At 57.1% G+C, this 12,572-nt stretch overlaps 1 protein-coding gene across 1 annotated transcript in view; it reads left to right on the top strand.

The window, feature by feature from the left end:
- The window catches only part of TBCD (tubulin folding cofactor D), a 109,769-nt gene that overhangs the window by 72,730 nt on the left and 24,467 nt on the right, over positions 1-12,572 (top strand). The window contains exons 16-23 of the mRNA XM_077254573.1: positions 1,957-2,014; positions 3,347-3,376; positions 3,587-3,672; positions 3,870-3,950; positions 5,878-5,951; positions 7,647-7,764; positions 9,796-9,856; positions 10,191-10,213. Of these exons, the coding sequence (XP_077110688.1) occupies positions 1,957-2,014; positions 3,347-3,376; positions 3,587-3,672; positions 3,870-3,950; positions 5,878-5,951; positions 7,647-7,764; positions 9,796-9,856; positions 10,191-10,213 (531 nt within the window). The remainder of the gene's footprint in view (positions 1-1,956; positions 2,015-3,346; positions 3,377-3,586; positions 3,673-3,869; positions 3,951-5,877; positions 5,952-7,646; positions 7,765-9,795; positions 9,857-10,190; positions 10,214-12,572) is intronic.

Here is a 12,572-nt window from a genome sequence, read left to right as displayed (position 1 = left end):
AGGGACAGACAGAGACAGGGTAGATGAGCCCGAGGCAGACAGAGACGGGGTAGATGAGCCCGAGGCAGACAGAGACGGGATAGATGAGCCGGAGGCAGACAGAGACGGGGAGGAGGAGCCGGAGGCAGACAGAGACGGGGAGGAGGAGCCGGAGGCAGACAGAGACGGGGAGGAGGAGCCGGAGGCAGACAGAGACGGGGAGGAGGAGCCGGAGGCAGACGGAGCCGGAGGCAGACAGAGACGGGGAAGAGGAGCCGGAGGCAGACAGAGACGGGGAAGAGGAGCCGGAGGCAGACAGAGACGGGGAAGAGGAGCCGGAGGCAGACAGAGACGGGGAAGAGGAGCCGGAGGCAGACAGAGACGGGGAAGAGGAGCCGGAGGCAGACAGAGACGGGGAAGAGGAGCCGGAGGCAGACAGAGACGGGGAAGAGGAGCTAGAGGTTTTAATTTTTAAAATGTAATGTTCAATTTTAGCCAAAAAGAAAAGTAACAGTAGGGAAAAGTGTAAAGACCTCAGTATTTCTTACAGTCCGTGTGATCGGGGATCAGAGAGGTGCAGCACTGGTCATAAGGACTTGGCGAGTGGTTAGGGGGCGCTAAGTAGTTGTCTTGCCCCCATCGCTGGCTACACCACTGGTCACACATGATAGGGTTAGATACATGCTGTATCTCAGCAGACAGTGTCACTCATACTGGGTGTCCTGTACACAGGTGAAGTGCTGGAGCAGTGTACAGGACGACCGCACATCCCTCTCCCCCTGCGCGCTGTCTGTGGCAGGAGGAGGCGGCGGGTGTGGCGGCTGCACTGTGAGATTAGATGCCGCGGGGCTCGTCCTACAGCCGGGAGATGTGAGGCCCGGAGCTATGGCTTATGGTGGCACCTCCAGCCACGGCACTGCAGGCGAGGAGGCTGCAATCTATTACTCTCTGTTATCAGCCATTACTGGGGGAGGGGACTACAATCTATTACTCCCTGTTATCAGCCATTTCAGGTGATTGTCAGAGACAGGTCGTAGTCCAGGACAGGTGTTCATGCAGTATTGCCTGGGACTCTTTGCTCCTTGCAGTAGTCTGTGTGCTTTTCAGCAGGCGAGGATGTTGGGGGGAGTAGTCGGTGAGCGCCCGGTTTCCTGGGCACAGGACGTGCTGTCAGCCCCAGGGGGTGTTGCTGATCCCGGCAGGCGGGGATGTTGGGGGGAGTAGTCGGTGAGTTGCCGGTCTCCTCGGCACAGGACGTGCTGTCAGCCCCAGGGGGGGTGTTGCTGATCCCGGCAGGCGTGGTGACAGAGGACAAGCCACGACTTGCAGACCCGACTCGCGGAGTATCACAGAAACTGACACAACAAAAGCTCCAAAATCCTGTTTGATGGAGGAGGAACAGCAGAGCCCGGCCGCGTCTCTCTGCTCCTGGGAAAGCTGGGTGACCAGCACATGGCCGCCAGTACTGCACCAGGCACTGATAAATCAATACACATTGGCGGGATTCCCCTGAGGGTTACTCTGGCAGACACCTTGCTTGTCACCCAGCTTTCCAAGGCTCCTGAATGGCAGATCTGCCTTCTCTTGCATTATCCTTATTTTTTCTGATTTAGGACAATTTGCCCTTCAGAGGCCTTAGAAAGCAGAGTACTAATACCTTTGAGAAATGGTAACCATATTGGCAATTACCCAACTTTTCTAGGATCCTGATTGGTTAATCTTCGCGTAATGCATGACCCTTGGGGGATCTGGGACTTGTCTGCTGAGGACTTGGAAAGCTAGTGATCTGGTCCTCATCTGCAGGGACCTGGGAAAGCTGGGTATCTGAGCCTTGTCTGCAGGGGTCTGGGAAAGCTGAATGACGCTCAGTAGTGGTCACTGTACCAATGACTTGGAAAATCCGGGGTCTCATGTTCCTATTCAAAGATGACTACGACCCCCATCATGTATATTCACCTTTTCCCCTTTGTCTTACAGTGCGCTGATCATCGCTGCCATCTTTGATCGGGATGTGAACTGCAGACGAGCCGCCTCGGTAAGAGCTGCCCAACATGCAGCCCTTCACTGACCGCACGCAGCCCTTCACTGACCGCACGCAGCCCTTCACTGACCGCACGCAGCCCTTCACTGACCGCACGCAGCCCTTCACTGACCGCACGCAGCCCTTCACTGACCGCACGCAGCCCTTCACTGACCGCACGCGGCCCTTCACTGACCGCACGCGGCCCTTCACTGACCGCACGCGGCCCTTCACTGACCGCACGCGGCCCTTCACTGACCGCACGCGGCCCTTCACTGACCGCACGCGGCCCTTCACTGACCGCACGCGGCCCTTCACTGACCGCACGCGGCCCTTCACTGACCGCACGCGGCCCTTCACTGACCGCACGCCGCCCTTCACTGACCGCACGCAGCCCTTCACTGACCGCACGCAGCCCTTCACTGACCGCACGCAGCCCTTCACTGACCGCACGCAGCCCTTCACTGACCGCACGCAGCCCTTCACTGACCGCACGCTGCCCTTCACTGACCGCACGCGGCCCTTCACTGACCGCACGCGGCCCTTCACTGACCGCACGCGGCCCTTCACTGACCGCACGCGGCCCTTCACTGACCGCACGCGGCCCTTCACTGACCGCACCCGGATATCGTCACAGTGTATCGGTGCAGGTGATCCCATACAGAGGATTGTCCGCACTGATGTCTCACAGCTGATGTGTCGTCACAGTGTATCGGTGCAGGTGATCCCATACAGAGGATTGTCCGCACTGATGTCTCACAGCTGATGGGTCGTCACAGTGTATCGGTGCAGGTGATCCCATACAGAGGATTGTCCGCACTGATGTCTCACAGCTGATGGGTCGTCACAGTGTATCGGTGCAGGTGATCCCATACAGAGGACTGTCCGCACTGATGTCTCACAGCTGATGGGTCGTCACAGTGTATCGGTGCAGGTGATCCCATACAGAGCATTGTCCGCACTGATGTCTCACAGCTGATGGGTCGTCACAGTGTATCGGTGCAGGTGATCCCATACAGAGGATTGTCCGCACTGATGTCTCACAGCTGATGGGTCGTCACAGTGTATCGGTGCAGGTGATCCCATACAGAGGACTGTCCGCACTGATGTCTCACAGCTGATGGGTCGTCACAGTGTATCGGTGCAGGTGATCCCATACAGAGGATTGTCCGCACTGATGTCTCACAGCTGATGGTTCGGTACAGTGTATCGGTGCAGAGATTTTCTCTGGCCCTTCTTCTTTGCTGGTGGCTTCTGTGCAGCCCTGTTGGTAGTTGTTGGTGTCCCCCTGCCGGTGAAGTTGGGGTCCTCCTCTCGGTGTCTCACCTCTCTCTTTGTCCTCCGCAGGCCGCCTTCCAGGAGAATGTGGGGCGACAGGTACGGTCACAGACACGGCCATCACTATTAACCCCCGGTGTGCCCGTCTCCTCACCACCTCCATCATTATGTGCAGCTGCTCATCCTGGGCCTTCTGGTTCACCAGTGGAAATTCTGGTGGTGTGGAGAGCTGGGTGACAGTGGGGGCCGCACCCTGCTCAGTGGGGGGCACCGCTGACTTTTTTCCTTTTGTCTCCCTCCCCCCCACAGGGAACATTTCCGCATGGCATCGACATCCTGACAACCGCCGACTACTTTGCCGTTGGAAATCGGGCAAACTGCTTCCTAAACATCAGGTGAATGTGCTGAGGGGCCGGGATTTCCGGGTCATCGGACTCCCTGTATCCATGAGCTAAGCTGAGTAATTCCTTTACTCCGGCATGGTGTGGTGGGTTGTGGATTATCGGATATTCCGGATTGTCTCTGGATTATGTGCCGCCGTACTTCCGGACTATCAGATGCCGGACTAATGGACTTGTGCTCCTGTTGGCAGCGTGTTCGTGGCCGGGTTCCCGCAGTACACCACCTCCATGATCGATCACCTGGTGGAGCTGAAGATCAATCACTGGGACCAGTAAGTGTTCTGATAATCCGGCATCCACTAGTCCAGATATGGGAGGCCGTGTGTCAGATCCGGCCCAGTGCTGGATTATTGGAGTATTGTGACCTAGATTCTCATGTGGAGGCAGCGGGGCCTCGGCGTGTGCCGGCAGGTCGCCCTGTTTATTGTGACAACTCGCGGGATCCTCAGCTGCACTGGAGGCCGTACGTCTCCCCGTGTGCCAGAGCGATCCGGTGCCTGCGAGATCTCTGCCCCCGGGCCCCGTGTTATGTGCACACACTGACTGTTTACAGTAACTCGCTGCCTCCTGTGTAGTCAGAGCCGGCGGGGGCACATCCACCGGGGACAGTCAGAGGCAGCCGGCGGGGGCACATCCACCGGGGACAGTCAGAGGTAGCCGGCGGGGGCACATCCACCGGGGACAGTCAGAGGCGGCCGGCGGGGGCACATCCACCGGGGACAGTCAGAGGCAGCCGGCGGGGGCACATCCACCGGGGACAGTCAGAGGCAGCCGGCGGGGGCACATCCACCGGGGACAGTCAGAGGCGGACGGCGGGGGCACATCCACCGGGGACAGTCAGAGGCGGCTGGGGCACATCCACCGGGGACAGTCAGAGGCAGCCGGCGGGGGCACATCCACCGGGGACAGTCAGAGGCAGCCGGCGGGGGCACATCCACCGGGGACAGTCAGAGGCAGCCGGCAGGGGCACATCCACCCGGGACAGTCAGAGGCGGCCGGCGGGGGCACATCCACTGGGGACGGTCAGAGGCGGCCGGCGGGGGCACATCCACCGGGGACAGTCAGAGGCGGCCGGCGGGGGCACACCCACCCAGGACAGTCAGAGCCAGCGGGGGTACATCCTGATCCAGCTGTCCTGCTCCTGTGCTGACACTTTGTTCCAGTGTGTCAGTGCAGGCAGTCTCTGTGGCGATATCCATATAGCTGATCGCCCCCTGTTGCATCTCTCTGGAATGACGCCTGTTGTCACCCGAGTTGCAGCCGTCCTCTGGGGTCCTCACCTGCGTATGTGTCAACACGAACCAGACGAACAGGTGGAGCAGAAAAAAATATCACCGCCACCAGCAACGCGCTTCACACAATGAACAATGTGGCCACACAAAGGCGCCTGCGGGGCACAGCCGGGCCACACTGTCAGCTTGCGGGGCACGGCCAGGTTACACTGCCAGCCTGCGGGGCACAGCCAGGTCTCACTGTCAGCCTTCGGGGCAAGGCCGGGTCACACCGTCAGCCTGCGGGGCACAGCCGGGCCAAACTGTCAGCCTGCGGGGCACGGCCGGGCCAAACTGTCAGCCTGCGGGGCACGGCCGGGTCACACTGTCAGCCTGCGGGGCACGGCCGGGTCACACTGTCAGCCTGCGGGGCATGGCCAGGTTACACTGCCAGCCTGCGGGGCACAGCCAGGTCTCACTGTCAGCCTGCGTGGCACGGCCAGGTCTCACTGTCAGCCTGCGGGGCACAGCCGGGTCTCACTGTCAGTCTGCGAGAGGTCCGGGACCCCTCTGTGTTGTGTGGGGATAGCCTGGTACCGTGACCTCCTCCGTGTTGGGCCCCCGATACCGCTGGGTCCGGCCCTGAGCCCAGAACTGAGCGCTGTGTCGCCTGGGCCCTGTGTGAGGAGTCACTAATGGCCGATCCCCCATAAAGCCTGGCGAGTGCCGTCCACGTGATCCCTCCAGTAATCCGCCGCTTCCCTCTCTATTGTCTCCACGTCCGGACGCTTTCTTCACTGTCACCACGGCTGTAATCTTCTAGATCCGACATCAAAGAGGCCATTGTGTCCCTGATCTGCAGAAACTGCTGTAAATCCTGCATTGTCCTGGTTAGGGGAAGAGGCGGCTGACAACCAGTATGGCCAGCACTGCAGAGGTTGTCACCCGGTTCTGCCCAATGACGGTAACGCTCGCTCTCTCGTTTCAGAGTGATCCGGGAGCTGTCTACCAAAGCTCTGCACAACCTCACGCCGGTCGCCTCGGAGTACATGACCAAGTCTGGTAAGATACTTTTGCGCCATATTGACTCTCTCGGAGCGGAGAGCCTGCCCCTGACATCCACGCTCTTAGTCTGCCCCCTGACGTCCACGCTCAGAGCCTGCCCTCTGACATCCGCGCTCAGAGCCTGTCCCTGACGTCCACGCTCTTAGTCTGCCCCCTGACGTCCACGCTCAGAGCCTGCCCTCTGACATCCGCGCTCAGAGCCTGTCCCTGACGTCCACGCTCAGAGCCTGCCCCTGACATCCAGGCTCTTAGTCTGCTCCCTGACGTCCACGCTCGGAGCCTGCCCTCTGACATCAGCGCTCAGAGCCTGCCCTCTGACGTCCACACACGGTGCATGCCCTCTGACGTCCTCACTCGGAGCCTGCCCTCTGACATCCGCGCTCGGAGCCTGCCCCTGACGTCCACGCTCAGAGCCTGCCCTCTGACATCAGCGCTCAGAGCCTGCCCCTGACATCCTCACTCTGAGCCTGCCCTCTGACGTCCACACTCGGAGCCTGCCCTCTGAAGTCCACACTTGGAGCCTGCCCTCTGACATCAGCGCTCGTAGCCTGCCCCTGACGTCCACACTCGGAGCCTGCCCCTGACGTCCACGCTCGGAGCCTGCCCCTGACGTCCACGCTCGGAGCCTGCCCCTGACGTCCACGCTCGGAGCCTGCCCCTGACGTCCACGCTCGGAGCCTGCCCCTGACGTCCACGCTCGGAGCCTGCCCCTGACGTCCACGCTCGTAGCCTGCCCCTGACGTCCACGCTCGGAGCCTGCCCCTGACGTCCACGCTCGGAGCCTGCCCCTGACGTCCACGCTCGGAGCCTGCCCCTGACGTCCACACTCGGTGCATGCCCTCTGACGTCCTCACTCGGAGCCTGCCCTCTGACATCCGCGCTCGGAGCCTGCCCCTGACGTCCACGCTCGGAGCCTGCCCCTGACGTCCACGCTCGGAGCCTGCCCCTGACGTCCACGCTCGGAGCCTGCCCCTGACGTCCACGCTCGGAGCCTGCCCCTGACGTCCACGCTCGGAGCCTGCCCCTGACGTCCACGCTCGGAGCCTGCCCCTGACGTCCACGCTCGGAGCCTGCCCCTGACGTCCACGCTCGGAGCCTGCCCCTGACGTCCACGCTCGGAGCCTGCCCCTGACGTCCACGCTCGGAGCCTGCCCCTGACGTCCACGCTCGGAGCCTGCCCCTGACGTCCACGCTCGGAGCCTGCCCCTGACGTCCACGCTCGGAGCCTGCCCCTGACGTCCACGCTCGGAGCCTGCCCCTGACGTCCACGCTCGGAGCCTGCCCCTGACGTCCACGCTCGGAGCCTGCCCCTGACGTCCACGCTCGGAGCCTGCCCCTGACGTCCACGCTCGGAGCCTGCCCCTGACGTCCACGCTCGGAGCCTGCCCCTGACGTCCACGCTCGGAGCCTGCCCCTGACGTCCACGCTCGGAGCCTGCCCCTGACGTCCACGCTCGGAGCCTGCCCCTGACGTCCACGCTCGGAGCCTGCCCCTGACGTCCACGCTCGGAGCCTGCCCCTGACGTCCACGCTCGGAGCCTGCCCCTGACGTCCACGCTCGGAGCCTGCCCCTGACGTCCACGCTCGGAGCCTGCCCCTGACGTTCACGCTCGGAGCCTGCCCCTGACGTCCACGCTCGGAGCCTGCCCCTGACAATGTCCCAGGTGAAGTGATGAGATGTGATGTTTTGCAGTCCTGCCCAGACTCCTGCCGCTGACCACCGGCACAGACCTGCACACCCGCCATGGGGCCATCTTGGCTTGTGCAGAAATCACCCATGCCCTGTACAAGCTGGCCGTCCAGAACGACAGGTAGGAGAACGTGGGGTAATCGTCTTTATTCCATCCGTCCTGGGGGGGGCGCACTAACACTGCACAGGAGACATATGGGCCTGCACCCGACCCCACAACATGGCAGGAGGAGGGATGGTGCACAAGAATGTTAGGTGCTGGAACAATGGCGTCCCGATCTCCTGTCACCGGCTCTAGTCTGTCCTCACGTCTTGTCCTTGTTCCGACAACCGGAGCAGCCTGCGCTGGATCCACGAGGCCGAGCCAGGGAGGGACGGGTGATAGTATCATTGTAAAGCCTTCCCTGAATCTGGGAAAGTTCACATATACCCAGCAATCCCATCCTGTATTATACTCCGGAGCTGCACTCACGATTCTGCTGTCACTGTGTACATACATTACTGATCCTGTATTATACCCCGGAGCTGCGCTCACGATTCTGCTGTCACTGTGTACATACATTACTGATCCTGTATTATACTCCGGAGCTGCGCTTACGATTCTGCTGTCACTGTGTACATACATTACTGATCCTGTATTATACTCCGGAGCTGTGCTCACGATTCTGCTGACACTGTGTACATACATTACTGATCCTGTATTATACTCCGGAGCTGTGCTCACGATTCTGCTGTCACTGTGTACATACATTACTGATCCCATATTATACTCCAGAGCTGCGCTCACGATTCTGCTGTCACTGTGTACATACATTACTGATCCTGTATTATACTCCGGAGCTGCGCTCACGATTCTGCTGTCACTGTGTACATACATTACTGATCCTGTATTATACTCCGGAGCTGCGCTCACGATTCTGCTGTCACTGTGTACATACATTACTGATCCTGTATTATACTCCGGAGCTGCGCTCACGATTCTGCTGTCACTGTGTACATACATTACTCATCCTGTATTATACTCCGGAGCTGCGCTCACGATTCTGCTGTCACTGTGTACATACATTACTGATCCCATATTATACTCCAGAGCTGCGCTCACGATTCTGCTGTCACTGTGTACATACATTACTGATCCTGTATTATACTCCGGAGCTGCGCTCACGATTCTGCTGTCACTGTGTACATACATTACTGATCCTGTATTATACTCCGGAGCTGCGCTCACGATTCTGCTGTCACTGTGTACATACATTACTGATCCTGTATTATACTCCGGAGCTGCGCTCACGATTCTGCTGTCACTGTGTACATACATTACTCATCCTGTATTATACTCCGGAGCTGCGCTCACGATTCTGCTGTCACTGTGTACATACATTACTGATCCTGTATTATACTCCGGAGCTGTGCTCACGATTCTGCTGTCACTGTGTACATACATTACTGATCCCATATTATACTCCGGAGCTGCGCTCACGATTCTGCTGTCACTGTGTACATACATTACTGATCCTGTATTATACTCCGGAGCTGCGCTCACGATTCTGCTGTCACTGTGTACATACATTACTGATCCTGTATTATACTCTGGAGCTGCGCTCACGATTCTGCTGTCACTGTGTACATACATTACTGATCCTGTATTATACTCCGGAGCTGCGCTCACGATTCTGCTGTCACTGTGTACATACATTACTGATCCTGTATTATACTCCGGAGCTGTGCTCACGATTCTGCTGTCACTGTGTACATACATTACTGATCCCATATTATACTCCGGAGCTGCGCTCACGATTCTGCTGTCACTGTGTACATACATTACTGATCCTGTATTATACTCCGGAGCTGCGCTCACGATTCTGCTGTCACTGTGTACATACATTACTGATCCTGTATTATACTCCGGAGCTGCGCTCACGATTCTGCTGTCACTGTGTACATACATTACTAATCCTGTATTATACTCCGGAGCTGCGCTCACGATTCTGCTGTCACTGTGTACATACATTACTGATCCTGTATTATACTCCGGAGCTGCGCTCACGATTCTGCTGTCACTGTGTACATACATTACTAATCCTGTATTATACTCCGGAGCTGCGCTCACGATTCTGCTGTCACTGTGTACATACGGCCTTTCCTCCTGCAGGTCGGTGGCGGATTACCTGGCCAGCGATGTGATATCGGGGTTGCTGTCCATACATGGATCGGTGAGTAGATACTCGCAGTACGCGCAGCCAGCACTAGGAGGAGCTGATGAGTTACTGCATTCACTCTGCACATAGACCTCCATTATAACTGTATAGTGGGAGCGCCCTCTAGTGGAGACTGCAGGTAACTAGGATTCTCACATCTCACGCTGTGTCTGTGCTGCGGGTTTGGAGCTGTGTGTCATGCTGGGGTCTTTCTCTGGGAGGAGGGGGGTTCATGACTGCTGCCATTGTCTGCTCTGCCCAGATATGTGAGGCATCTCCCGCTGATCCCTGTAGGCAGCAATGAGGTGTTGGGTTTGATCGCTGATGTCCATGTCTCCTTGTATTTCAGCTCCAGGAGCGTCAGCTGTACAGGTGAGAGCATCACTCCTAGCATGGACACTGCTAGTACTCCTGCCGTCTGCATCGGGGGAGGCCTCATTGGGAGAAGCTGCATCGGGGGAGGCCACATTGGGGGAGGCCTCATTGGGAGAAGCTGCATCGGGGGAGGCCTCATTGGGAGAAGCCGCATCGGTGGTGGCCGCATTGGGAGAAGCCACATTGGGGGAGGCCACATTGGGGGAGGCCGCATCGGTGGCCGCATCGGGGGAGGCTGCATTGGGAGAAGCTTCATCGGTGGTGGCTGCATTGGGAGAAGCCGCATCGGGGGAGGCCTCATTGGAAGAAGCTGCATCAGGGGAGGCTGCATCGGTGGTGGCCGCATTGGGAGAAGCCGGCATCGGGGGAGGCCACATTGGGGGAGGCGGCATCGGTGGCCACATTGGGGGAGGCGGCACCGGTGGCCGCATCGGGGGAGGCCCATTTGGGAGAAGCCGCATCTGGGGAGGCCACATTGGGAGAAGCTGCATCGGGGGAGGCCGCATTGGGAAAAGCCGCATCGGGGGAGGCCGCATTGGGAGAAGCTGCATCGGTGGTGGCCTCATTGGGAGAAGCTGCATCGGAGGTGGCCGCATTGGGAGAAGCCGCATCGGGGGAGGCCGCATCGGAGGGAGGCCGCGTTGGGAGGTCCGTTGTCCAGAGCCTGGCACTGTATGAGGGGAGGGCCGTTGTATAGAGACTGGCACTTACAGTGGGCACTGAAAGTATTCAGACCCCCTTAAATGTGTCACTCTTTGTTTCATTGCAGCCATTTGGTAAGTTCTATAAAGTTCATTTTTTTCCTCATTAATGTACACTCTGCACCACATCTTGACTGCAAAAATTTCTACATTTTGTTTTTTTTCAAATTTAATAAAAAAGAAAAACTGAAATCACATGGTCATAAGTTTTCAGACCCTTTGCTCAGTATTGAGTAGAAGCCCCTTTTGAGCTAGTTCAGCCATGAGTCTTCTTGGGAATGATGCAGCAAGTTTTTCACCCCTGGATTTGGGGATCCTCGGCCATTCTTCCTTGCAGATCCTCTCCAGTTCTGTCAGGTTGGATGCTGATCGTTGGTGGACGTCATTTTCAGGTCTCACCAGGGATAATCATTTGGATTTAGGTCAGGGCTCTGGCTGGGCCGGTCAGGAATGGTCACAGAGTTGTTCTGAAGAAACTCCTTTGTTATTTTAGCTGTGTGCTTAGGGTCATTGTCTTGTTGGAAAGTGAACCTTCAGCCAAGTCTGAGGTCCAGAGCACTCTGGAAGAGGTTTTCATCCAGGATATCTCTGTACTTGGCCGCATTCATGTTTCCTTCAATGACAACCAGTCGTCCTGTCCCTGCAGCTGAAAAACACCCCCATAGCATGATGCTGCCTCCACCATGCTTCACTGTTGGGATTGTATTAGGCAGGAGACGAGCAGTGCCTGATTTTCTCTACACATACCACTTAGAATTATCACCAAAAAGTTCTATCTTCATCTCATCAGACCAGAGAATCTTATTTCTCATAGTCTGGGAGTCCTTCATGTGTTTTTTAGTAAACTCTATGCGGGCTTTCATATGTGTTGCACTGAGGAGAGGCTTCCGTCAGACCACTCTGCCATAAAGGCCCGGCTGGTGGAGGGCTGCAGTGATAGATGACTTTATAGAACTTTATCCAATCTCCCTACTGCATCTCTGGAGCTCAGCCACAGTGATCTTGGGGTTCTTTACCTCTCTCACCAAGGCACTTCTCCCACGATTGCTCAGTTTGGCTGGACGGCCAGGTCTAGGAAGACTTCTGGTGGTCCCAAACTTCTTACGTTTAAGGATTATAGAGGCCACTGTGCTCTTAGGAACCTTGAGTCCTGCAGACATTCTGTTGTAACCTTGGCCAGATCTGTGCCACAATTCTGTCTCTGAGCTCCTTGGCCAGTTCCTTTGGCCTCATGATTCTCATTTGGTCTGACATGCACTGTGAGCTGTGAGGTCTTATATAGACAGGTGTGCGCCTTTCCAAATCAAGTCCTATCAGATTAATTACACACAGCTGGACTCCAATGAAGGCGTAGAACCATCTCAAGGAGGATCACAAGGACATGGGCAGCATGTGACTTACATATGAGTGTCTGAGCAAAGGGGCTGAAGACTTATGACCATGGGATATTTCAGTTTTTCTTTTTTAATAAATTTGCAAAAATTTCTACATTTCTGGGTTTTTTTAGTCAAGATGGGGTGCAGATTGTACATTAATGGTACAAAAAATGAACTTTTTGGGAATTTACCAAATGGCTGCAATGAAACAAAGAGTGAAAAATGTAAAGGGGTCTGATTACTTTCCGTACCCACTGTTACGACTGCACACGATTGGTC

Source organism: Ranitomeya variabilis, chromosome 4 (assembly GCF_051348905.1).
Source record: "Ranitomeya variabilis isolate aRanVar5 chromosome 4, aRanVar5.hap1, whole genome shotgun sequence".
In the NCBI taxonomy this organism is placed as follows: Eukaryota; Metazoa; Chordata; class Amphibia; order Anura; family Dendrobatidae; genus Ranitomeya; species Ranitomeya variabilis.
This window is presented reverse-complemented; position numbering and strand designations above follow the sequence as displayed.